Here is a 25,849-nt window from a genome sequence, read left to right on the forward strand (position 1 = left end):
AATAATCACAAAAAAAAAATTATAAAACAAATATATTTATGATGTTATATTATATTCCTTCCCCTACGGCCCCCTGCGGCCGAAGCGCACGCAGCCCCCTGCAGCTGCGTACCCCTTACGACGATCTTACACAGTCGTCCTTTTTCCCCGTTCTCCTCCCACCTTTACACTTGCCGTGGCCGGCGTTCTCCGTGCGCAGCCACGCCCCCTTCCCCTTCTCCTCTTTGATCCACTCGTTTATCGTTTATCTCCGTGTCCGCTCCTTTATCATGTTTCTCTTCCCCACCAATGTCAAACCCAAAGCTTCTTGTGTTCACGATATCTTACTAAATCCCTACTGGTGACGTCACCTATTTCTTCGAACTACTGGTATATTCGTGTTATGTTCTTTAAATTCAAAATACACTTGCAATCTACCCCGCTAACCCTACAGCTGTCTTCCTGTCTCTCCTGGAACAAGGTAATCTCATCAATACTATAACCGGACTGCGCACGCTGCGTCGCCTCGCGTGTGATACGCCCCTCAACAGGAGGGCTTAACCAGCCAATTATCTTCCGTTTTGGGCAACTACGTAACTAGCCACCGCCCACAGGGAAACGTCATCTACCTATCGAGTTTCTTGCTCGAACAATAGGGAACCTCATCTACCTATCGAGTTTCTTGCTCGAACAATAGGGAACCTCATCTACTCATTGAATGATAAATGTCAAATCGTAGGAAACCACACACACCCACCCTCACACGTAGTCGCGATTTAGGCCAATCAGTGTCTTTCGAGCGGCTGCACGTGATGTTTTCGTGCCCCGCCCCCCTCTTTCGCGTAACGTTAGCTTTTTGTTGCGAGCGTCTGCACGTGTTGTTCTCGTGCCCTGCCCCCCTCTTTCGCGTAACGTTAGCCGCCTTCTCTCGCACTCAATTCACTACCATTCATTCCATTATCATCACTCAATTAAACCTTCACCCCACCTTTTTACAATACCTCCCTCCTCCCTTATTTACTTCCGCCCCCTCCCTCACAATTTCGCATTGCTTGTTGTGCGTGTCATGCTCACCAAGTTCCCTCGATGCAGGGCCGCTCGACTGCGTGCACCCCTCCAAGCGGCTCGCCACCTCCCCTCGTCTGGACCACGTCTGGACACTCGCCGACCGCGGGCGGGATACTTCTCAACCGGCTCCCGAGGGCCAATATCCGGATTGCGCTGTCCGGTCCTCTCGCAGCTCCGCGATGGTCCTGTAGTCCTCAGAAGGGGGCAACGGCAGAGGGGGCCGCGCCGCCGGGCCTCCCCGCAACGGGAGTGCCTGGAAAAATAAAAAATAAAAGTCGATCTTAAACAGATCTCAGCAGTGCCTCCAACTTGTCGGGGGGGATTCTGCCGGGGTCGGCCGGGCCGTCCGCAGACCTCCGGGCAGGGAGGCCCCAACTCCTCCCGTGTATATCTCGGATCGAGACAGAGTATGAGGCACACACAAGGAGCAAGGCAACTTCTGTCGTTTATTATGCAAACGGCAGGGATGGGTCAAGGAGCGTACGCGTTCGTCCTGACACACACACAATAGTGGGGCTCGCAGGCCCTTTTTACTACATTATGACGCGCTACTTGCGTCATTCCAAAAAGTTACCAAAAGAACCTATCGCCACTCTTGATTGGTTGCTCGAGTGGTGGGGTTAGTATAGTACGCATATAGAGAATGATATTAGTGGTTAAGATGTAGTCAGGTGGTATATCTGGGTTGTCCCTACAATTAGATACATAAGAATTGTTACATGAAGACCCCTGAGGATTGGCTAACGTTACTGACGTCTGAGATAAGAACCTCATGTTCTGATTGGTGCATCCGTGAGCTCCCCAGCCTGGGACCACCGTTGTTCCCAGCACACGGTGCACCTGTGGTTGCAACAGTGTTTCAATATGGGTACGCGCAGGCAATGTGAGGATTTATTCATAGGTGGGAGACTGACCGTTCCCACTGTAGCAGGTGTCCATTGAGCCTTTCAAGTGTGTCGGCCTGCGTCTCGTAGCGAGGTACCCAGACGCCTTTTCTCTCCTGGGTTTTGGCATCTCGTCAGGTTCGGCTTGGTCACGTGGGGAGGGACCGTGTTTGAGGCATAATTCTGCACAATTAATATTGTTTTTCCACTGTATGTCTGGTTTAATTTGCAGATATGATTTTAACATTGGTACGTGGAGTGCGAGGTTGCAACATCGTGCCTTTGAAGATTTGTTTCTTGACTGTGGGTTTGCAACATTACGACCTTGGCTGGTTGCTCCACTGGGTTCTTTCTGCAGGCTCAGCAACCTGACTTTTGCTTTGTTAATGTCCACAGGAACTCTTGCTTGAGGCCTACTTGGGCCTGGTGCACGAGTAATCCATTTAGTGCATGGATGCTTTAGGTTATAGTGGCATACAGTTTCATGGCCAGTATCGTGTTTCCATTATATCTCTCATGATGGTAACGGGTTTCAAGAGAAGCGTGAGCAAGCGTTATAAATGAGCTCATGGTGCGTCTTGCGTTTCTGCATTCTGAAAGCCTATGTAAAAATAATAAAGATGCACGTCCGTGAATAAGCCTGTCGCCTACGTCAGAGCACTGAGTATGTTCTTCGTGTAGATTGGTGTGGAAATGTTCAGCGTGTATAATAGTTCAGCGGTGCTTCCCGTTATCTAGGTCGTCATGGCATCTCTAACGATGTGTAGATTTCAGTCTAGTTGGTCCGTGCCGCAGGTGTCGGCATGGCCAGTGCGGGCTGTTGGGCAGGCAGATGGACACATCCGTATGTTTCTGTACCAGGGTATTTGGTCATCTGGTAAATGGGCAAACTCTTCTCGTGGCGGGTGTCTGGGCCGCGACCCTCTAGGCCAAGCGCGAGAGGTGAAGGACGGGAGTCTGGTTTTCCATTCTCCCACTTCAATGCTAATCCATGGGGCCTTGAATTGATAATCAGGCTGCCCACTCCCAGAGGCTTTTGATGTACCCACAGCTGTCAGGTGTCAGCCTCACATGACAGGGGAGGGTGGTGCTGGTAAGGTGTGTCCTCCTAGAGTACATGACTATTTTTCTGCTGTGCAGCGAGTGTGGAAAATATGTGCGGGAATGGCCCCACATATTTTCCAGAGGTTGATCTCCCATCATTCATTCTTTTAAATAAATAAAAAATAAAAAAGCCCAGCCGACCGCACTCTCCTTGTATGGATGGTCAAATTCCTTGCAGGGTTAATCTCCCAAAGGCAACCCTTTTGGATCCTGACTTCAAAAACAGTACTCTAGTGGCAAACTCATTCATTGACCATTGGTAGGTGATCTGCATTCTCATCAATTGTGGTTAGGTTGAACACACAGGAAATGCTCGCGTGATCAGTGAGAGGCTTTTCAAAAGCCAATTATTAATTCCAACACCATGATCACTGAGGCTGATTTCCATCGTGTGATTTAAGCATGCCGTTATATCGATGGCAAGAAAAAAAGGTTTTGCATAAAAGCAATTGTTTGAGCAAGTCAATATTTGTGTTTACACACACTTGTACCTATGCAACTCACATATCTTCTCTGTGTCTTTCTTCACAGCCTGTCCAGGCTATGCAGTCTTCGTCTCAGACCGTCCAGTATCCAGCCATTTCCTATCCACCCCAGCACCTGCTCTCCGTCTCCGCTACACAACAGTTCCCGGTGGTATGTCCATTTTCTTTCGGTTGCTAATGTGATCTTTGATAGCGTCCGTGACTTCGAGTCAACCTATGTTTGACCATTTCGAGGACAGATTCAGAAAAAAAAATGGATTTAATTTGGCTGTGTCAGTGGGGTTGCGTGCAACTGTACAATTTGACGGCAGTGTGTGTTAATCACATTTCTTTAGATGCCCGAAGGATGCGGCCATGCGCTGCGCACACTGTTGACAGTGGCCTTCCCATTACGCCGTGTTCAGACAACACTGGCTGCACAATGCACCACTTGCTCCTCTGTGGTTTAAAGGGCCCTGCGTTGATAGCCACGGCGTCGGCTCTGAGGGGATCAATATGCATAAGCGCCTCCCCCCCCCCGCCCCCCGCGTCTAAATATAAACCCTTTCAAGCGGCAGTTGCTGCAGTGCAGCTGTGTGATGCGGTGAGTGCCTTTGTCGAGTCTGGAAGGTGACTAATGCACCCGTTTTTGGAAACCTGAGTGCATGAGGCGGCCCGGGCTCTTATTGGCATTCATTAGAGAAAGTGTATGGGACAGACAGGGGCAACGTCGTTACTGCTGTAGCAGACACGCGGCCTCTGCCAAGGACAGGGAGTCTTCAGAATCCAAAATGCACATGGGAGAATTATCTCATTACAGACCTAGCAGTGCACCTTGCCCCTTTATAACAAGGTGCACTAATTATTCTTTAATAACTGTACACAAAATCTAAAAGCTAATGTTGCCATCATCATGAGTATATATGCTGTAACCATGGCCAGTTGTAGAGACCCGGGAATGTTTAACCAGCCAGCAGAACGCAATACGCGTTTTCATTATCTTTGTACACTTGTGTGTTTTTCTTACATATTAAATAATTCTGCAGATTGACTATATGATATGTGATAGGTTATTTATAACGCGCTTAATACCTAGAGGTTTCTAAACCCTGACCCAGGGGTTGAACCTATGTTGCTCCGTGTCGTCTTGAGCCCCTGAGCTATCCTCCCTATACATCAGTTGTCTATCTTTCACAATGTATAATATATGTCTGCCCATTATAGTACCCCATGCCCTTGTATAATGCTTACATATTCTATTTGTTAAAGCATCGATATTGCACCTCCTTATAACGGGATCAGGAATTCAGACATTGGGGCAGTGTGTTATTGTCCGTGTTCAGGCTTTCGACCCGCAGTGCAGTTTCACGAGGATCTACCGGGTCTGTGGTTCTTGGACTGGGCATCATTAGGGCAGAGTGAAGCGAGATTGGAGATGTACATAGCCTACATCTCGCCACTCTGAATACACATTCTACCAACGGAGATGACGTAACAAAAAAGATCTGCCATTTGAAAGATATGACCCTCCAGCTGGAGCCTGATGAAATGTCTCCCTGGGCTTCATGTGGGAGGTTTGCAGCCATCAGGAGTTCCTTTGAAATGCATGAAGCTTCATTAAATCAAGCTCCTGCTGTGCAATTTCTGTTTCAAGACAAAATTACTTTCAAAACGCATACTGCTAAGAGAGGGGTAGCAAGCGGCCCGCTCGCCTGTGTCGTCAGTAACTTATAACTAACCACTTTTCTAAAACTGTATTAGATGTCATTCAAAATGTAGTTCTATACTTGCTTGAACACAGTTTAAAAAAAATAAGTTGTGTATGTTAGGAGATATTTAATTCCAGTGATCCAACAGAAGCGATCGTGTTTGCACTCCACAAGGTATCCCTACATATTATCCCCCCCAAATTATTGCCGTACACATGGTCATTTGTCTCGGCATAGGTGATATTTTTTGGGGGATCATTTGTGGGAGCGGGGGTTGTGGCGGTGTCCCCCGCACATTTAAAAATACTACAGGGGTTTCGGGGGTGTCCCCCGCAGGGTCCATGGCTCAATATCGTTGCAAAAATATGGCAATATTTTTGCATCGCAATATTTTTGCAGGGATATTAACACATGGAACCCTCCACAAGAGAAAGCATTCGAGTGTCTTGATAGCTGCCATCGGTGTGATGGATTTCTTTTGGTGTTCCTGAATTATCATTTTCCAATACTGAACTGCAAAATATTCAAAGTTGTCAATCTCCTGAATACATATTGTGTGTCAGGGTGTGTTGCTGGGTCTTGTTATCCTCTTAACAGGCTGAATGCTTGCATTTCCTACAGAGAGATGATATCACGACGCAGTTTTCCCAGATGAGTTTAAGCCGACAGTCTTCGGGAGAAGCCTCAGACCCGCCTTCGGGACCTGTATACCCATCGCCCATCATACCCCAGCCCCCTCCACAGTCTAGTTATGTTATGGCATCAGCAAGTCAACAGATCCCCCAGGGAGGTTTTTCAGGTTCGAGTCAAGCAGCATCCCAACAAGTCCTGCAGCCACCACCACCACCACCACAAGGATATGTTCAACAACCCCCATCCCAGGTATGTGATTTTCTTAGAGTATTTGCTGTTCACTTACAGTTTCCCTGGTAACATGTAGTAGTGTATATTCATTGCATACTACAGGGGTGTACAGATACATATGTTAATCAGCTATGCTCATAACATCCTAGATCTGTGTCCATTCTATGGCAAAAGAGAGCCATTGCCACAGTCTGGTGGGCAATTTAATCAGACCATATATGTGGCACTTGCCATCTCGAGACAGGCAACCAGGGAGGCAAATGAAATGTGAGGTGTGAAGCCCGATCAGGCATTGCTGGCATTGCAACTGATTTAAGCATGTTGCAGTCCAGGTAGGCTCTGTTCCATGCACCTGCTTCTTTCCACCCATTGTCCTTTCTGCTACTGTTCTAGGTTCCTAAATTTGCATTTGTACTTTCAGTCTCTCTGGTATCAAAATCTGCGGGTGTTTTAATTAAGTCTGAAGTGTAGATCTTTGACTGTCAGATTTTGGGGAATGCGTGGATGTAATATCACTTTGCACACAGACAAGAGAAAGAGTTGATTTCAACAGTCATCGGGCACGATTCATGGAACTTTTAGTGCGGTGCAAAGTGACTTTACACTGGTGCAAAGTCATTTTGCACTACCAACAAACACCCTGATTCACAGAGTGGTGCAAAGGGTATTTCATGCAGTGGTGGAAACATGCTGCAAAGTCACTTTGCCCTGCAAAAATACACTTTGCACCACTCTGTGAATCAGGGTGTTTTGTTGGCAGTGCAAAGTGACTTTGCACCAGTGTAAAGTCACTTTGCACCGCTCTAAAAGTTCCATGAATCAGGCCCACCAAATGTTCAAGCTCCTCTTTGGGGGCCCATAACCCATGGCTGTTCTCTGGGGACAGGGTACTTGTAACTCTTCAGTAGCCAAGACCTTTGGCCCATGCAAATTACCCATTAACATTCCATGTTTGCATGTGTGAGAATTTTCTGGCTAAACGTTCCTGGTATGGCTGTGCCTGCCCTGGAATGAGGACACTTGTTGGTTTCAGTGCGCTACAATTGAAGAACAGTGCAGTTAAATGTGTATTACTTGAAAAATACTGGCAAGCTACTTTTTCCACTAACAGTATCCATTTTGAGTGTAATCTTCTCGAGGTCCAATACTTAAAACCTGCACATCAGCAAGGTTTATGTACACTGAATATGCGTTTTGTTTGGCCATCTGTTTCTTTTATTCCCGTTTCATAAAAAATATGTCTACCTCTTTTACAACTGCAAATATATATATTTATTATCTTTTCGGCATTGTAGATTTCAAATCCAGAAATGCAGGCTAGAATCTGATGGAAATAAAAATATGCAAAAGCATCCAAAAAGATCCAGGACATTGTGCCTTTTAGAGTTTGAAAAAGATATATTTTATGATCATCTGTAATCATAAATTCGCCCTTATGATAACACGTGTTTCGGCCCCTGCCTCCCTGTTTCCGAAGCCGACGCGAGCGACTAGAGTTCTTCGAAAATTATATTCAAATGGATTTGACCCAATACATTACTGATTGACTGAGGAGCTATTGACCCCCGGTGTGGTTTGATTACACCAGCCCTCATTTGAAAAAGGCCGGCAAGGGGCCGAAACACATGTTATCATAAGGGTGATTTTATGATTACAGATGATCATAAAATATATCTTTTTCAAACTCTAAAAGGCGCAATGTCCTGGATCTTTTTGGATGCTTTTGCATATTTTTATTACCATTTATGACGGGTTCCCTCTGGCTTACCGTCAATCCAGTGACCTGCGACGAAACACGATAAATATGTGGAAATAAGGGGTTATTCCTGTCCCCAAACTTTTCCTTTTGATTTGGCTTAAATAATTTTTGTTTCAACCTAATACTGAAAGAGTCAGCCAATAGACCAGCTGTACCACTGAGCCTTACATTTTTCTTTAGAATCTGATGGATTTTCTGTGTGTGCTTGAACGCGATGTTACCCATAGCAAATGTTAGATTTCACGCACAAGCAGGCAGGTATGCCGTGGAGGCATTGGTGGGTATTGTGGAGATGGCCAAGGAGGTTTACTTGCCTACAATGTTAATTATGACTGTAGGTAACCGACATTGTTGAGACACTTTAAACTGTCTACAACTTGTATTTTGTACGTATATTTAGACATAACATTTAGGCGCAGCCTGACAATGCAACTGCATACAATACATCTTATACTAGACATCATCCTTCATGCTCTGCCGCTACAGCTGCCTTTCAAGTCCATAAAAACCCACAGAAATGATTTTATGTCAGCAATCACCCCATCATAGCATGTTCACTCCTTTTAGAAAGAGTGATTGTACTCCATACTGGAAAGCCTATGGCTGTAAGACACACGAGATATTTATTAATCACTATTATTCTATTGCAGTTGATTGCGTTTTTTTTTTCATTCGGATGTGTATTTAATATAAATTATAAAAGCGGTTTTCTGGGTGCAGGGTGTCAGTTTTTAGTAAAGGACCAGCCCGTGCAAGTAGCCATTGTTGAAAATTTAGCTTGACAACATTGATTTTGAATGTGGTGCCATTTTGGTGCTAGACTATGTGATTCTGTCCTAGGTCTACTCGAGACCAATCTTTATCAAACTAAGAACAAATCCCACTAATGTCACCAAAGACGACCCAAGGCGTTGGTATAGAAAAGGTTGGTGAATAGCATGACATGTCTTGTTAGTTGCTTCTGTGGCAGTTTGGCCATTTGTCTGTTGCCTCAGAGCTGGTCAGCGGCAGAGAAGGGGGACCCAGAAACAACTACTCAGGGTACAGGGCAGAGGAATCACGAGGTGGTCAAGTTCTTTCGCACTGCTCTTTGCTTCATCCTCTCCACTCTCTGAATAAGTGAAGGATGGAGTCAGATGAGTAGGGCTTTAACAAGAGGAACCCCATTTTCCTTCCCCTCCAGTTCACTATGACTCAACCATATTTGTTCGCATATACAAATACACAGCAGAAAACTATGTATAGCAAGTATCTAGAACCGAGAGTTGATGCAGTTAAGCGGAATTATGTAAGGGCCCAATTCTTGCAGAATCCTTCCAATGCATTTAGGCGTCCTGCCGAGACCTCCATTAGAATGATAATTGCGGCTCTAATTCATGTGGGACCTGAATGTTTTACCCCAAAATATCGTTATGACCTCATGATCCCTACTCGGGTTCCTTTCCTTACTACCCAAATTGTGATAAATTATACTCAAGGGAAAAGTCTTTCCAGGCAAAATGTGTGCACCGCGAGTACATTTAATTGTCTGCTGCCTCGCCTCTTTACGTTCCGGTTCTAAAACATATGCCAGTGTCATCACTCGATGTATTTGCCTTTCATGAGCGCCGCCCCACACAGAATTGCCTGAACTTACCCGCCAACCTTGCCCGCGGCGCTGTCTGGAAGGTTGCAGATGCCGCCTTCACTGTCATGCATATGGATGAGGTGGTGAGCGTGCACCGACTGCCCTCTCTCGCCCGCGCAGCCCGGCGGAGGCACACATGCACAGCACAGGTAGCCATTCATCATATTTAATTGACTTGAGCACGTTAGACACCACAGATCAGTATTTTGTGCTGCCTTCCAGAAGACTGACTGCTTTCTTCTGTTCCCCACCAAGGACATGGTGGTGCCCCCATGGGCATCACAGCGGAATACTGAAAGTGATTACTGCCATGAAACCCCATGCACACAGGGACCTTCATCCCATTTTCTGAGCATGCCCTTCCAAAGCCACAATTGTAACTTAATTAGCGCTAACAGCCTGTAAAATGCAGTTTAAGAAGCTCAATCATCATTAGGCGCCTGGTGTTATTTTTCTTCTTATGTTATCTGCATAAGATGTTTGAGGAACAGGTGATGACTTTATCTGCTGATCTCAGGAAAAGATACAAGCGTCAGTGTCATGTATCTGCAATTTTCTGCTTCAAACATCCAATTTCATTGCCTTTGCCACGATGAGAACACTTCAGTTCCCAGAACTCGACTCCAAATGCATGGTAACTGTCGCTACTTCATACGCAAATGAGGGACAATGCGGCGAAGCCGAGGGATGCTAATCTCAGGCACCGCACAAATGTGCTGACATTTTAAGACAAAATTATTGTGCTGGCATTTGGCCTGACATATACAGTTTCCTAAGTGTGTCTCGTGCTGTGTCTCTAATTAAGAGTTTCGCTCTGCAAATGTTCCATAATGAACAGATTCAAATACCACCTTAGAATTACTGAACAAAAGAAACACGCACACTCACAAAAAAAACAGGCATGATCACAGGTTCAGTCGCCATCTGTAGTAGCCTTTTCCATGGCTTCATGCTCACATTTGTGTTGCATTGGCATGCCAGGAAAGGCCTTTCTTCAAGAGCGGCCCATCTCAGTGTGTCCATTTTGGTGTTGCCTATTAGCCTACATGTATACTGTACTCCGGGAGTCTATTTTGGTGTGGACGATGAGTCTACCTTTGTACTGTTCTCCGGGTGTCCCTTTTGGCGTGGACTATGGGTCTGCATTTGTTTTGTACTACAGGTGTCTATTTTGGTGTAGACTACAAGCCTACGTTTCTCCAGGTGTCCATTTTGGTGTTGCCCATTAGTCTACATTTATAATGTACTCCGAGAGTCTATTTTGGAGTGGGCTATGAGTCTACATTTGTACTGTTCTCTGGGTGTCCATTTTGGTGCAGACTACAAGCCTACATTTACACTGTACTCAAGGTGTCCATTTTGGTGTTGGCTATTAGCCTACATTGATATTGTGCTCCTGGAGTCTATTTCGGTGTGGGCTATGAGCCTAAATGTATACTGTATCTGAGCAAATGCAACGAGTAATTCAGGAAGCTGTCAGTGGCAGACTCAGGATTCTTTTGCATGGGACAGTCTTAATTTAAAATGATTGACATATGTGTTTTCATTTATATAGAGGCTAGCATTTTTCATCGCCAGTAGACTTTTCAGGCACCTGCTATTACCCATGGCATTTGGTTGAATGTCAGATGTGCTGCTTTGTAGTTTTCCATCAAAGGTGTTCCACACCCCTCAGTGTAGCTGTGTACATAGATTGGCAATGCTGATAGTATCACTGCGAAATTCAACTTAAAGCATGAGGGCAGTCAGACTACCTTTGCTTTAAAAAAACGAATTATAAAAAATAGAACAACAATAGATTTGATTTCTAGTGTATTTTCAGACGTTTATACATTATACTGCCTGCACTTTTCTCTGGACGCTTTCCTTCACGAATCAGGGTACAGGATTGGAGTTCTTATACATGGGCATAATGAGGGAGTGCAAATGAACTCAAAAGAGTCTAAAGTCTTTTAGACTATTGGCTTTCTGTGGCACTCTTTGATCGCAGCAGTATCTCAGGGGCTGTGTTCTTTTCCAACAATATACCTGCGTATTCTGCCCCATGTAAACGAATACCATTTTTCTGCTCCCTTAAGTCAAGTGCAGAGAGCATGAAAAAAGCAGGGACATGATTTCACCAAAATGCCAGGGGTCGCAGGAGTGACATCACACGACCCTTAACCTCTAATGACATCACAGGAAGGGATGTCATTTGAACCCACCCCAAAGTGACATCACGGGGAGCAATGGAACACGACCTTTCACCCCTTGACAAAACAGATAATGGCATCACAAAGCTTTGTTCCTAAGTACACTATGAAAAATATGGTTATATCACTGTAATGTGATATACATTTCATACAAGATACCATATGTATTGTTAATATTAGTGTGTATAGACCCGTATTACAATTACTGTGAATGCAAGTAGACGTCCAAGGCAAAATGATAATTATGTGTTATTATATAGCACTTGCACTTAATATAGAACAGGTACACATACAATATCATCCAACGTGTGTTGGTACTCATTTATCGACCTCAGAAAGATGAAAGGCTGAGTTGGCCCTGCTGGGCTTCGAACCTGCAACCAGCAGATCACTTACAGATTTCAGCAGCAAGCACCCAACCCACTGGGCTATCTTACCAGCTATTGCTTTCTTAACGGCTATACCTATCTTACCAGCTATAGTATGATGAGCAATTACATGTCTGAATGTTCTCAAAGCTAAAAAAGCAAATTACACTCTGCAGTGGATACCATTAAATATGTATGGCAGTTCATCTGCAGGTCTGGTGCAAAGTTGGCCACAAGTCATGCATGCCTAGATCTACTTTTCAGGCTTCAGAGGTTGGCAAAATACAGACCATTGGGAGGGTTCATAACTGTGTATTAAATTAAGAGTAGTGCAGGGAAAGTTGTGCACTCACACGGCATCCCGTACTCTGGGCACTTGTTACCTCATGCATGCCAACAAACATCCTGAAAAGCATGCAATGGAGATAGGAAATATAGACACATTACAGCAAAGCATTCATTTTGGCACAATTAAATCAAGGGCCACTTTATGTGCTTTGGTCCAACATTTCTACAGTGTACACAAGCTTTTAGGCACAAGGATTTTGTCATGTGACCGCGAACACCGAGATGGAATGTCTTATGAAGATCGTAACAGACAATGGCAGAAAAAACATGCTATAACTGCAACTTGCAAGAAGCAAAACAGATAGAAATGGATGCCTATTCTAAATGTTTTTTTAAAGTTTTTGTCTGCATTGCGAATTTGAGGTGTTTGAGAACAGACTAAATCAGTGGCTCACCCCTTGAAGTGTGAGAGGTGCCTGAAATACACCTTGAATAAGTCTATCAATTATTGTATACAATTCCAGAGAGACAAATTATGTGTCATTCCTTGTCTTTCTTATTTAGAGTAATTGCTCAAAGTGTTACACTTGTAGAAATGTCTTTTTAAGAAGCCTGACCAAGAAAGCCAGCCACTCCAGAAACAAAGAGCCACATGGTGCTGGCCACAGCACAGAAGCTTCTGTTAACAAAAGGGTTTTTTAGTGGTAGCAAGGAAGACCACAGGGGTAACAAGGGAGACCATATTTGCGACCCCTGGTGACCACCAAATGATGTCCCTGGAAAAAAAATACACCTTGAATAAGTCTATCAATTATTGTATACAATTCCAGAGAGACAAATTATGTGTCATTCCTTGTCTTTCTTATTTAGAGTAATTGCTCAAAGTGTTACACTTGTAGAAATGTCTTTTTAAGAAGCCTGACCAAGAAAGCCAGCCACTCCAGAAACAAAGAGCCACATGGTGCTGGCCACAGCACAGAAGCTTCTGTTAACAAAAGGGTTTTTTAGTGGTAGCAAGGAAGACCACAGGGGCAACAAGGGAGACCATATTTGCGACCCCTGGTGACCACCAAATGATGTCCCTGGAAAAAAAAACAGTTTTACAGGCCTATATAACCCAATAAAGTGCATTGCCAAAGCATAGTAATTGTTTTCTTCGTTATGAAATATTCAAATTTGTGTTGTTGCTTTTAAGAAAGTATCCCGGACAGAAATGCAGTGTTTTATCTAATGTTTTTTCCCTCAAACGGCCTTTTATGTCCATTGTTATTTATTTCTAAAATTGTATTCCAAGGCACCTCTCTCACAGTAAAGTGGGAGTGCCAGCTAGTTGTAACCGGGGGAAGAAGAGAAGAGAGTAAAGTAGCAGCCTGTGGTTTCCACCAACAAGATAGTCGATAGTTCAACATCGTATTTCAATATATTTGGGTCCTAATTTACAAATGTATTTTACACTAGCGCAAATCCATTAAAACACGCTTTGTAAATCAGGCCTTTAGACTCTCCAGCCAGAGTTAACTGGTCAGTAGATAATAATTTGTCTTTTAATTATGAGTGAATCGTTTCTTTTATTAATTGCAGATTGGGGAGTGTGTTAATGTTCTCCAGTTCATATAATGTGGAAGGGTAGGTCATTTCTTCAAAGAAGACATCATGATTACACCACTGTATTTTGGGTGGTGCTTTTTGCATACAGCGCCCCTTGTCCACCATGGCTTTGGCCGATTTTAAGGAGAACTATTTTTGGTGGATCTAGAGGCTGCAACAATGCAGACTCACACTCCCTAGGAATACAGATTTCACTTTGCCAATCATGAGCGAAACAAAACTTTACATAATAAAACTGGCTTGGCAGACGTGGGTGGCAGAAACAGTTTCCTTGTACTGCCGCATTGTTGGTTGCTTGGTCCAAGACAGTGCCATCTGGGCATTCTTTTCCCTTGGTCATGTAGCTGGGTACCACCCACACAAATCTATTCACGAGGATCTATGTATTTAGACCAGTCAAAGTCAATGGGCCTCATTACGAGTTTGGAGGTAGCCATGCCGTTTTTACCGGCACGGCTACCCCCAAACTCGGGTCTGAGTCTGGGTCCCGAAAAATGGGAATTCCAACCTTTGCTGGCCCGGTAATTCACATTTGTGGAACCCGGTACGTCCCCATTCCCATTGAGCCCTAATAGGGCTCAATGGGAATGGGGAGGATGGTAACAACCGTCCCGTTAGTAACGGGACCATTGCTACAATCCTGTTCTGCTAGCTGGTGCCACTCTGCATGTCTGGTCTGACCAGGTGTACAGAGCTGCCCCGTGATCAGAACTCGTAATGTGGTGGTAGAGTGATAACGGCACTACTGGCACCGTTATCACTCTACCGCCAGGGTCGTGATGAGGCCCAATGTCTTAATTGGAAGTTCCTTTTCAAAGTTCAGTGAAGTCCATGAACCTCTAACCAGGAAAATTCAGGAAACAAGTATCATCTGTTGTTGGTAAAAAATGCAAGACTCATGGATTTTGTCATTTTATGGTCCTAAATTGACCTCTAACAGACAGTTGTTTGTCCTGTGTCCCAGTCTCAAGAACCTTCCAATGGGCACATGGTGCCCATGTTGTTGTGTTTTGGGAAAATCAAACAAAATCTGTGAAAATCTGCCATTGCCCAAGAAAATTCATCTTCTTCCAGATCACTGAGTGAGAAGAACATACAGTCACCTACCAGTCCCATATTAACTTCATCACATTAGGCCCTACCTCAGTGTCTTGTCGGGCCCTCTTTAGAAGCCTTTAAACAAAATATGGAAAAAGTTGCTACTGTCTTTATTTCAAAACAAACCTTACATTGTGGTTCTGCCTATAGAAGCACCTGTTCCTACCAGGAGAAATTCATTCAATTCAAACTATTCACCACAACAACTGTTTGACATGGTCCATAGACAGTTAGAAGTTATCACCTACAACCTGTGACTGATTCCTTCTTGCGGTCTGCAGAAGCAAATCAGCAGGCTGAAACGTAACCCAAACAAGCAGTTTCTCCTTGAATCCTTAAGGCTTGATCCATACTTAAAATAGCGATCCTGACTCTTAGTCAGTTTGCTCTAATTATTAACTATTGCTTTTGGCTTGTATTGTATTTGTATTTACTTTTATTTATCTAGCACTATACACCAAAGCGCTTTAACAAGTAAAGGAAATGGTACCAATCAAGCAGAAATAGATGAACGACCAAAGGATGAAGCAAGCAAATTAGATTTCAGGTGGATTCTGAAGACAGGCAAGGAATGAGCGAGAACGGAGAGAACGGTGGAGTGTGTTCCAATGTTTGGGGGCCAATAGAGAGAAGGAGCGAAAGTGATATTTAGCCCTAGGGGCCCAGGGGAGTGAGGGACAGTAAGGAGAAAAAGAGATTAGGACTGAAGAGAGTGGGGGGTGTATAAAAAGAAATCAAGGAAGAGAAATAAGGGAGGAGCCAGACTGTGAAGACAAAAACGAGACAGAAGAAATTGAAAAGACGGCACGATTCAAAAGAGAGAGACAGAAGTGATTCAAGCGCGGTGGAAAGGGATTCTCGAGAGGGTAAAAAGAAGAGAAGTCACATAGAGGAATCATCTATCGAATGAAGAGAGCCAGGTGAGTAGCAGGAAGGCCAAGCAAAGGAGAAAAAAGAACAGTGGAATAGTCAAGAGAATATAAGAAGGAAAGAAAAGGCTGTGCCTTCCGGACATTGAAGAGCTGGTGGTGGCAGGAGCCGGCAATGGTTGAGATATGAGAGGAGAATATGGGGGAGGAATCAAGTAAGATACCAATTTGGAGAGGGAGAAAAGAAGATGTTTGGTCAGCCCAGAAGACTGAATATGTACAATTAGTGATGTAAGACAGAAAACAGTCAAGAGCAGAACACCTAAAACCATCGGAAAATAGACCAAAGGAGAAGGGAGTGATCGACCATGTCAAAGACTGCTGACAGGTCGAGAAGAACCAGGAAAAAGGATTGCTTAGAATAGTGAGCAGAAACAAAAGAGTTGCAGACAGATAGAAAGGCAGTTTCCTTGCAGTGAGAGGGGCGGAACCCGGATTGATGTAGGGGAAGAAGGGAGGCAGTATTAATATGAGTAGAGACTTGTGAATAGACAATACTTTCTAAATGTTTGGAAAGAAAAGGAATTAGGGATATCAGATAATAATAAGAGGGGACAGAACAATCCAGAGAGGGTATTTTAAGAATGGGGCTTATGGTAGCATACTTAAATAAGGAAGGGAAGGTAGAGGACTGGAGGGAAAGATTAAAGAGAGTAATCACGCAGGGAACGAGAAAAGAATATACTTTAGCTATAAGAGAAGAGGGAAGGGGGTCAGCAGGGATGACAGTAGGGTACGCTTTGAAAAAGAAAGGAGGGGATGTCTGAGGCAGAAAGGGGATGCAAAGAAGACATAAGGGGGAAGAGGACAGGATGGGGAGGAGGATGGTGCAGATGTGGGGCCATAGAAGAGCAGAGCAAAGTGACCTTTGCAGAGAAGTATGAAGCAAAGTCTGAGCCAGAATGTGAGGAGGAAAAAGAGGGGGGAGAGGGAGAAGGAGAGTCGATCCTCTTCAAAGTTTGGAGAAGAAGACGAGTGTGAGACGACAGAGTTAAGAAGATCAGTGTTAGAGAGTTGTTTATCAGAGAATGTTGCAGAATAAAGTCCACGTGAAGAAAAGAGAGATTAACAAGGTAAAGCAGAGATTGGGATTACCTCCAACAACATTCTGCACATTGCAAAATACGCCCTGCAGAGCAAAGGGCAGGGGTAAGCCAAGGTTGGGGTGGCTTATGAGATGGAGAGAAGGAGGAAATAGAATAAAGGGAGTCCAGAGTACCAGAGATTGCTGAGGAAAAAAGAGGAGCAAAAGGGTCAGCAGAAAGTCTAGACAAAGTGAGAGAGGGAAAAGAGGAGAAAAACAAGGAAAGGAAGGTAGAAGTGTCAAAAGAGCAGGGGTCCTGCCAGAAGAAAGTGGAATAAGAGAAAGGAGGAAGAGAAGGGAGAGAAGAGGGAGAATGAAAAAGAGAAAAGAGAATGATCCGCTGAGTGGATAGGAAGAACAGATACTCAAGAAAGAGATGAGAAGATGGAGAAGATTAATTCCAAAGAGCAGCCTGAGATATGAAAAGGGGGTAGGGATAATAGAAAGATAACAGAAATCGAGAATGGTGACCAAGGGAAGTGATGAGGGAATAGAGGACAGATTAAGAATAAAAATGACAAGGAGAATTAGAGGGGGAGATAGTGGAAGAAGTGATGAGAGCAGAAGGTCAAGATCCTCTCAGAAAATGCTAACTGGCCCTGGGGGACAATAGACCACCAGAAAAGCAAGAGAAAGAGGCTCAGTGAAACAGGAAAATTGATATTCGATGGATGGAAAAAGAGAAAGATGGAGAGCGTAAGGATGAGAGAATGTGAAGAGTGGTAAAAAATGCCAATAACAGCCCTTTGCCCGGCAGGGGGGACGTTGAGAGAAAGAGGTAGAAGAAAAGAGCAGCTGGAGTTACAAGGTATGTGGGCCTATAGCCACATCTCTGTGATACAAAGAATATGAAAATTAAGGAGAAAAAAGGTATCAAGGACAGAATAGGCCTTGTTACATATGGAACGCACATGCCAGAGACCAAGACTGGTCAAAAGACAGGGACGAGGAAAGAGAGGTATAGGTAAGATTATTGAGGTTATGAGATGAGGACTGGGTAGATGGTGGTTGGGAAGAATAGTGAGTGGGGATAAAAAAGACATATTAAAGAGTAGACAGAAATAAAAAGGAGAAGAAATGAAGATACAATTTCGGAACAAATCTAATGAGAGAATGGAAAGAAAACACCATAAAGTTGTGCTAAGTATGGCGGCTCAGTGATGAGGAGGCTCAAGCGGTGATGAGGCGGCTCAAGCACGAAGGAGGATGGAAGCCAAGAGCAAGACTGCAACATGGGGGACGAGGTGTGAAAATGGTGACAGCAATGAGAAGGGAAAAATACAGACGTGATAAGTAAGAAGACCGTCAGAATAAACAAACGGTACTGCTGACAGCTGTGTACAGCAGTGACCTGCCCTTGACTTCACAGGGGCTTTGCCCTGGAAGCAGTTTAAATGGCCTTCAGGTCACTGCAGCCGAGGGTGGGAGTGACTCCAGATTGAAAATGTGGGCGGAGCTGAGCATTCTGAGCCAGACAGCACTCCCTCCAGATGGAACAAAATCTAGTCTGGTCATTGTATTACTTGTTATGGGGGCCTATCTCAAAAATCCACTTGTATGGCACATTCTATTGGTATTCCATCATGTATATTCTTGCTCCCCTTTGCTATTTGGGTATTCTATTCGTTTTGTATCATGTTGTTTATCAATTAACCTTTCTGGATGTTTTATGTATTGTTTTGTAGTTCACACAATTCCCCTTACAGGGTTAAGAATTAAACCCATACATTAATTTCTGAGATGAGTATGTTAACCACAGATAAGGAAAAACACAGCACAAAAGAGGGATAGTGACATATGTACAAAATAGTAGGTTACGCTGCACTGACAATGTTATGCTTTTTATTTGTGTAGGCACAGGGTGTAAGTATCTGATATAGATATCTGATTAAATGATATACCAAGAATACATCTGAATAAAGTTACAAAAAGTAGAGCTGAGGTTTGCTTAGACAAACAGCCTTTGGTGTGCCTCTGCTTGTGAGTGGCTAAAGTGGATGTTTTGGAAGATTGTGATTGACACATACAAACCTTAACCTTCCTGCTCACCTCTCTCGAACCATTGTCTTTTTCACATGAATGCAGAGTGATTTTATGAAATCCTGTACCATAAAAGGAGGGGTGTTTGATAGACATAATTTACACCTGCTTATATCAAGGGTGCTGTTAGCAGGTTTTACACATGCTTCTGTCTGTGACAGAACTTGGAAAAGCCCACATTAGGTGAAAAGGGTTACAGTTCTTAGTTTAGGCCTGAACCACACAAAGGTTTGATGGAATGGTGAGCAGCCAGGCTTATTGTGAGGGAGGAGGGCTGTAGTGAGGTACAAGGAACTCAGAGCATGCACTTAGTCCATGAAAACACTAATACAATTAGAAGTTATATAGAAAATAGGGATTTACTAAATACACAAAGGCAGAGGTGATGATTCACAAGTCAAGTAAGTACCTTAAAATAGTAGAAACATAGAAGATCACTTTGTCATATTCTTTAGATAATGAACCACAGTTGTAATAACCTTAGAATAGCATTGGCAGTAATACATCACTTAGTAACACCATCTGAAACATATGTGCAAACTGTTCCAAGCTTTTATAACTTTTAATAACTTTATTCCAGCCTATTTAAATGAGTCCACTCCTATCTTATGTGAGTCTCTCAGTGTTCAGCAGGGTCAATGGGCCACCAGTGCCCAGTGGTGGAGCAGGAAAGGCGAGAAAGCAGGTTTAACATTTCAGCATGACAGAGTCATGCAGGAGTCTCTTCGAGTATTTCAGACAATAAAGTTAGTTTTACAAGGTCAAGGGAATCATGGTGTTCCATTGTAGGTTTTCCCCAAGGACCAGTGTCCTAGGCCAGTGTTAGATTACAATGGGTGGTCCTCCCTAATGCAATTGGATGGGCGACCTGGAGAGATAAAGCTAGCTGCAGTCCCCACGATCACAGGATCAAATAAGCAACCCACAAGTAAGTTGTACTTGGGGTAGGACAGTACCTTCAGGTGAATAAACAGTTGCTGCAACACGGTTCCAGCGGTAAGGCGACAGCATGCCTGGTCACTGGTTTCTCGGTCTTGGTGATAGAAGAAAGGGACTTCACTAGATCTGGCAACAGCTCTCATGCAGATGGATCCAGCAAAGTATCTTCTTGGTTCTAGCTTGCTGGCACCTGTTTCAGGCTTGGTTGAAGGACGGTTGTCGTGGCAATTGACTCTTCTCAGTTTCTCGGTCCTCACCTTGGGTGAGGGGACTTTTGGGAGCTAGTTCAGGTCACTGCAGGCTTAGAAGAATGCCCAGAAGGTTTCAGGTGAAACTGAACTTCAGGAGATGATGCACAGGAATGCAGGTAAACTCCCAGGGTATTAGCAAATTGCAGGCCATGGTGGGTGCAGCTCTTCAAGGGACGGCGCACAATGCAGTTCATATTGGGTCTGGTTAGGCCCATTTGTCCAAAGGAGGAAGTGGTCATCCTCGGATCTTCCCTGTCGATTGGAATTTGAGGTCAGGACAGCAGTGGTTAGTTGGCAGGCATGGATGGTCACTGGAAGTTGCTGGTGTCATCCTTGTTCATTCTTATTCTTCTGTTCCATTGGTTGACTCTGGGTTGCAGATCCAGGACCATTGGATTCATGCAGGAAACCTGGCTAGGGCCACCAATCTTATCCCATGCACCATTCAAAAGTGGGGATGGCTGTCCAATGGGGAGAGACAGGCTCCCAGTATGAACTGGTTTCTCTTAGGCACACTGCAGGACAAAGGACAGGGGAGTTTCAGTTTACCTCCCAGCCCCCAGTTACTGTCCTGTCAGTCACTTAAAGGGCCCTAGCAGTCCTTTCAAGGGAAGCCTGGCAAAGTCAAAGCAACATGAGGACCTTCCTCCACCTAGCAGGGAAGAAGACAACATTAGAAAGGACAGGCCATCTTGTTTAGGGCTTAAAAAGATACAGCCTCCATTTTGGCCCAAAAAGTGTCCCTTGTATCCCTTCCTGCAGCTGCAAAGACAGTGTGCGATGGAAGTTCACAAAACGTTGGGCAAACCATACACTGTCACCAGCATAAACAGATATACCTGTCACAGGAACCAAAAGGTTACTGGAGAGTTGAGAAAAGAGATACACTGAATCCTATCAGAACTTCACATAAGGTGGGGTGTGCTGATCTCACAAATTATAACACAGTTAGGAAAAACACTATCCCCTTGCCTTGGTAACTTTAAGAGTTTGCCAAGTAAAATAATAACAATGACAGGGAATCTCTTGGAGCTTCCAGTACCACTGCCCAGAAAGTGTTGTGTGCTGCTTTAATAAATTGTAGATACTGTTAACGATGGAGGAAAGAATGACTCCAAAAAGAAAGATCAAAAATGGCTAAAAAGGCCTCCCATGATGAGAGTAAAAGAATGGGTGCATGTGAAAAAGGTCCCCACTCATTCAGAAGAATCAGGCAAAAAATCCAGGAGCCCAGCAAAAAGTGCTGGAGGACTCACAGGTGAAGAGAATTTCTCAGAAATATCGAAATCTCCTCTAACAGGTGCATTACACAATAAGTGGAGCCAGAAAAGGGCCTTCCTCTGAGCTCTGTGCTTCAACTGTTGAGTTGATGTAGGAGTCAATAATTCATTCAAGGTCATTATAAACCCTTTCTTCAGTTTCCATGGCACAATGTATACCTGTTGCTCAATGGTCACACATTGAATTATAACTAGTTCTTGAACATGTCTTATGCTAATCTGTCACTGCAAAGGTTATCAATAGTTTATTTTATATATTATTTTATGGTGTTTTGCAAAACCACATCCCATCTTGATTGTATAACTGCTGCTAGTCACCTGCATATATGATTTAGTCATTCAGCAACCCATTCTTTGTGCTCATGAATCCTGTAATGTGATGTCAGAGTTAGCTATATCCTGAAAAAACATTTTGGTGGGGCAAAATAAGACTAGGACCTTTGACACTGTTCGTACCAGGAGGAGCCAAAGGCAAATCTTTAAACTCCATAAAGAGCTATACAAATGTTGCACATTGCAAATCTTCTTCTTGTGCTCCATAAGGATATATTGTTAGACATGTAGGTTCTAATACGACATCCACATTTGTAGACATGCAAAATGACCAATCTAACCTATTGTAAACAGGATGTTTTCTTAGTGGATAGATCACATTTCACTATAAGTACCTGCAAACACTAGTGTGGCCACCATGCTGCAGCAATGCACTTCATTATTTATAATATTTGTATTGTATATGCATGGTCCCTGGCCTTTGTCCCATTGAGTGGCCATTATGGAATCAGGCAACTCCCTGCTTGGCCTTTGCATTCCATGTTCTATCCAGTAAATCTGTGTCCAAAAGCATCCTGTGGCCTAGCCTCCACAGCAAAGGGCTACATAGTCAAGGGCAGGTTTTGTTGGCCATGTTAGGTTCTAGTAGATCCTACGACCGCCAATGCTGCCCAATGAGTGCCCTGTCCATGTTCCCATCAATGGAGAACTACCATTTGAGACTCATTTTCTGAATCTGCACATTCACTGTTATGAACTCCTGCCAATGCACGTGGGGATTGCACCTTGCAAATTGCACCGTTGGTTGCCTCGTAGCTTGTGATTTAAATTGCACTGTGTGGTCACCTAGATTACTGTTAATTTTGAAATTACATAAATTGGTTGTCTATAACCCATGTGAGTGTATACATTGCACTGTTTGGTCGCATAACATTCAATGGCTTTTTAAATTGACTGTTTTGTTATCTAGTACTCAATGAGCTTAATTTAATTGCACTTTGTGGTTGTCTACAATCATGTGGTCTTTTCTTAAATGAACTATTTGGTTTCTGAGGACAGTGTTTTTTTTAAAGTGCACTCTTTATTTACATAGGATCCTCTGAGCTGTTTTAAATTGCGCGTTTGGTCATCTAGAACCCTATAATTTGTTAATTGCACTGTTTGGACTCTCTGATATTATTTTTAGGCTGCACTGTTAGGTTACGTAGGACCCTGTGAGCTTAAAATTATTGCACTGTTTGGTCACCAAGGACCCTGCAAGCTTTTAAATTGCACATTTTGGTTGACTTTTGCCTTCTATACACTCCCCAACACTCGTTGCCAACCATGGTTTTACCACTCCTGCTCGTCCTCACATTTCTTTCCCTTTCTCTCTCACTCGGTCTCTGCCCACCCCTATTACTCGTTCCCTATTTCTCCTGCTCCTCTTCCTCTGTCTTCCCATCTAGATTCTTCACTATCCCACCAAAATTGCACTCAGGTTACTCTTATTTCTACCATCTCTGCGCTACAACTTCATCTACCCTACCTGCTTGCCTCCATCTACTTCAGCAGCTACCTCCTCTCCCTCGATCCCCCACTGGATTCACCCATGGTCTCTAGAATGGCAACTCTCTCTGTAAAAAACGTATTTTCTCACACACCATTTTGATTCCCACCACCCCAAACTCTCAGTAATGGCTAGCACTGGAACATGGATTTCTGACTGCCACTGCTTCTGTGGCAGCCCTTAAGACTGACTCTTCTGCTTCTCTCACACCACTCATCTCTCCAAACAAGGTGTTTGGGTTGGTATAATTAGCAAATACACACCATTAGCACCTCCTCTCCTCCCTAATTTATCTCTCTCCACCTTTGAGCATACATCAGTCGATTACCTTGCACTCACTTCCTCATTGTGCTCCTCATCTACCGCCCACCGGTACCTTCAATCCCTTCTCTGTTCTTGATCTCCTACTCAAAACCCTTATAGCTGATGCTAGTGCTGACATATTGCGTGACCTCAACCTCTCCAATGTGAATAATACTCAACAGCTCCAACATGACTCTAGTCTCTCTTGCAACTGACTAAACAACCTACATAAGCTTTGAAACCACACCCAAGGCAATTCTCTTGATGTAATATTCTTGTCTTTCACCAGGGACTCCATTGCTCCTGCAATTGACACGCCCCACTCTGACCACTCATTCACTTCACAATCGCTATTACTCTCTCATCCCCATCTAACCCCAAATTTAAATTAAAGCCAACTCTATTGTCCCCTATGTCGACCAAGTCAACATCTGACGGGAAGCTCCTGCTACTCCACTTTCTCACTCAGTTAGGCTTGCATTTACTGAATTCAAATGTATACCCCCTTCATTGACCACTACTCTGTCCACTACTTCATCACCTCCCCCTGAATTCTCAATGATGGATTTCCCTAGCCGTCTAGCTGCTGGGGACAATACGTTGTTACTTGCACCACTAGTGCAAAGACCAATCCCTCATTGTTTTCAGTGCCTAAAAGCCTCTCTATTTACCCTGACCAGAGCTTTCAACAAAGCCAAATTCTCTTATTATACTAATATTGTTTCCTCTCTTGGATCACACCCTCAAACTAGTCACAGCCTGCTGGCATTGCTTCCTCCTGAAAGAACTGCTCCATTTCCTCTTTAATCACCACCAATGGCGTTGACCCCAACTTTTCCACTAAAATCACCAGATGAAGAGTGGACTTTACCCAGGCTTCTATCCCTCTCACCCCATCCATTATTCTTCCCATATCCCATCTTCCATGCACTCTCCTCTCTATGTCACTTTTTCCTATCCCCACTGAAATTCTACCTGGCCTTCAATCTACCCAACCACCTTGTGCTCCATTTAACCACTTTGCACCACAAATTAAGGAACTTGGACTTGTCAACCTCTTCTTATCTCAGCCTTGTTAAACTTCAATCTCTTTCAACTGGTATCTTTTCTGCTTGCTACAAAGCAAAGTCATACCTCTATAGTGCTGACATCAACAACCTCTCCTTCTACAGCCATGGCTCTCTCCTTCCCTCCCACTCTACCTCATTATGAAGCGTGTCTTTAACTACATAGTCAACTATCTCAAGGTGAACTGACTTGCTGACCCCCTCTAATCTGGATTCCAGTCCAAACATTCCATTGAGTCTGTGGTCATCCAAGCCACCAACACTCTTTCCACTGACCACCACTCTCGCCTCTCATTCAGTCTCATCCTTCTAGACCTTTTTACTGCCTATGACGCTGTGGATGATCCCTCCCTCCTTCAAACTCTTTCCCTTCTTGGCGTCAAGGACACCATTTAGCTGGGTGTGCTCTGATCTCTCTGACTGCTACTTTTCCATCTCACGAGACACAAGAACATTCGCCCCAACCCCCCCTTGCCATGGATATTCCTTCTTCATCCTAAGCACCTCATCCCTCAGAAAACGTGTTTTTTCTTTTGACTTTATCTATCACCTCTGCATTGATAATACTCAAATATTCTTCTGCTTTCACTTCTTCGCCCTTGCCATCTCTGAATGCATAACCAGCTGACTTACTACCATCCAACACTGGATGCCTCTACACTGCATCATGTTAGCTCTTCAAATATGCAATTCATCTTCCTTCCTGCCTCCAACACACCAACCTCACTCATCTCTCTTGCATCCCGTTCCCCATCTCTTTCACCCAAACCCTTCACCTCCTGACCCATGGCTTGCACCCTAAGTGTTCTCTTTGAAAGTGACCTGAACATTTCCAGTTCCTCAGCACACTGCCACCACAGCCAGACTCATACTCCTAAACATTCGAAAATTCCACTGACACTTTGTATTTTGTATTTGAAGAACCGGGGTGCCAATTTCAATCAGAAATTTGCCAGAAAGATGCATGTACAATAGCACAATTAGGAGACCAACTGGTGAGCCATTTTATGAGGGTCTGAAAAAAGTGAGATATAGACCAGGCACAAAACAAAAAGCATCTTGTGCACTACTCAAAGCCTTTATCTCCACTCTTGTGATCAGCAAACTGCACTACTGTCCGAG

At 44.0% G+C, this 25,849-nt stretch overlaps 1 protein-coding gene across 6 annotated transcripts in view; it reads left to right on the forward strand.

The window, feature by feature from the left end:
* Positions 1 to 25,849, forward strand: part of ARPP21 (cAMP regulated phosphoprotein 21) — a 443,564-nt gene that overhangs the window by 299,561 nt on the left and 118,154 nt on the right. For all 6 annotated transcript variants that reach the window (XM_069613189.1, XM_069613192.1, XM_069613193.1 and 3 more), the window contains 2 exons: positions 3,567 to 3,671; positions 5,830 to 6,090. In XM_069613189.1, coding sequence (XP_069469290.1) covers positions 3,567 to 3,671; positions 5,830 to 6,090 — 366 coding nt within the window. The remainder of the gene's footprint in view (positions 1 to 3,566; positions 3,672 to 5,829; positions 6,091 to 25,849) is intronic.

The sequence above is a fragment of the Ambystoma mexicanum genome, chromosome 5p, assembly GCF_040938575.1.
Source record: "Ambystoma mexicanum isolate Mex_15411 chromosome 5p, UKY_AmexF1_1, whole genome shotgun sequence".
NCBI classification, from domain to species: domain Eukaryota; kingdom Metazoa; phylum Chordata; class Amphibia; order Caudata; family Ambystomatidae; genus Ambystoma; species Ambystoma mexicanum.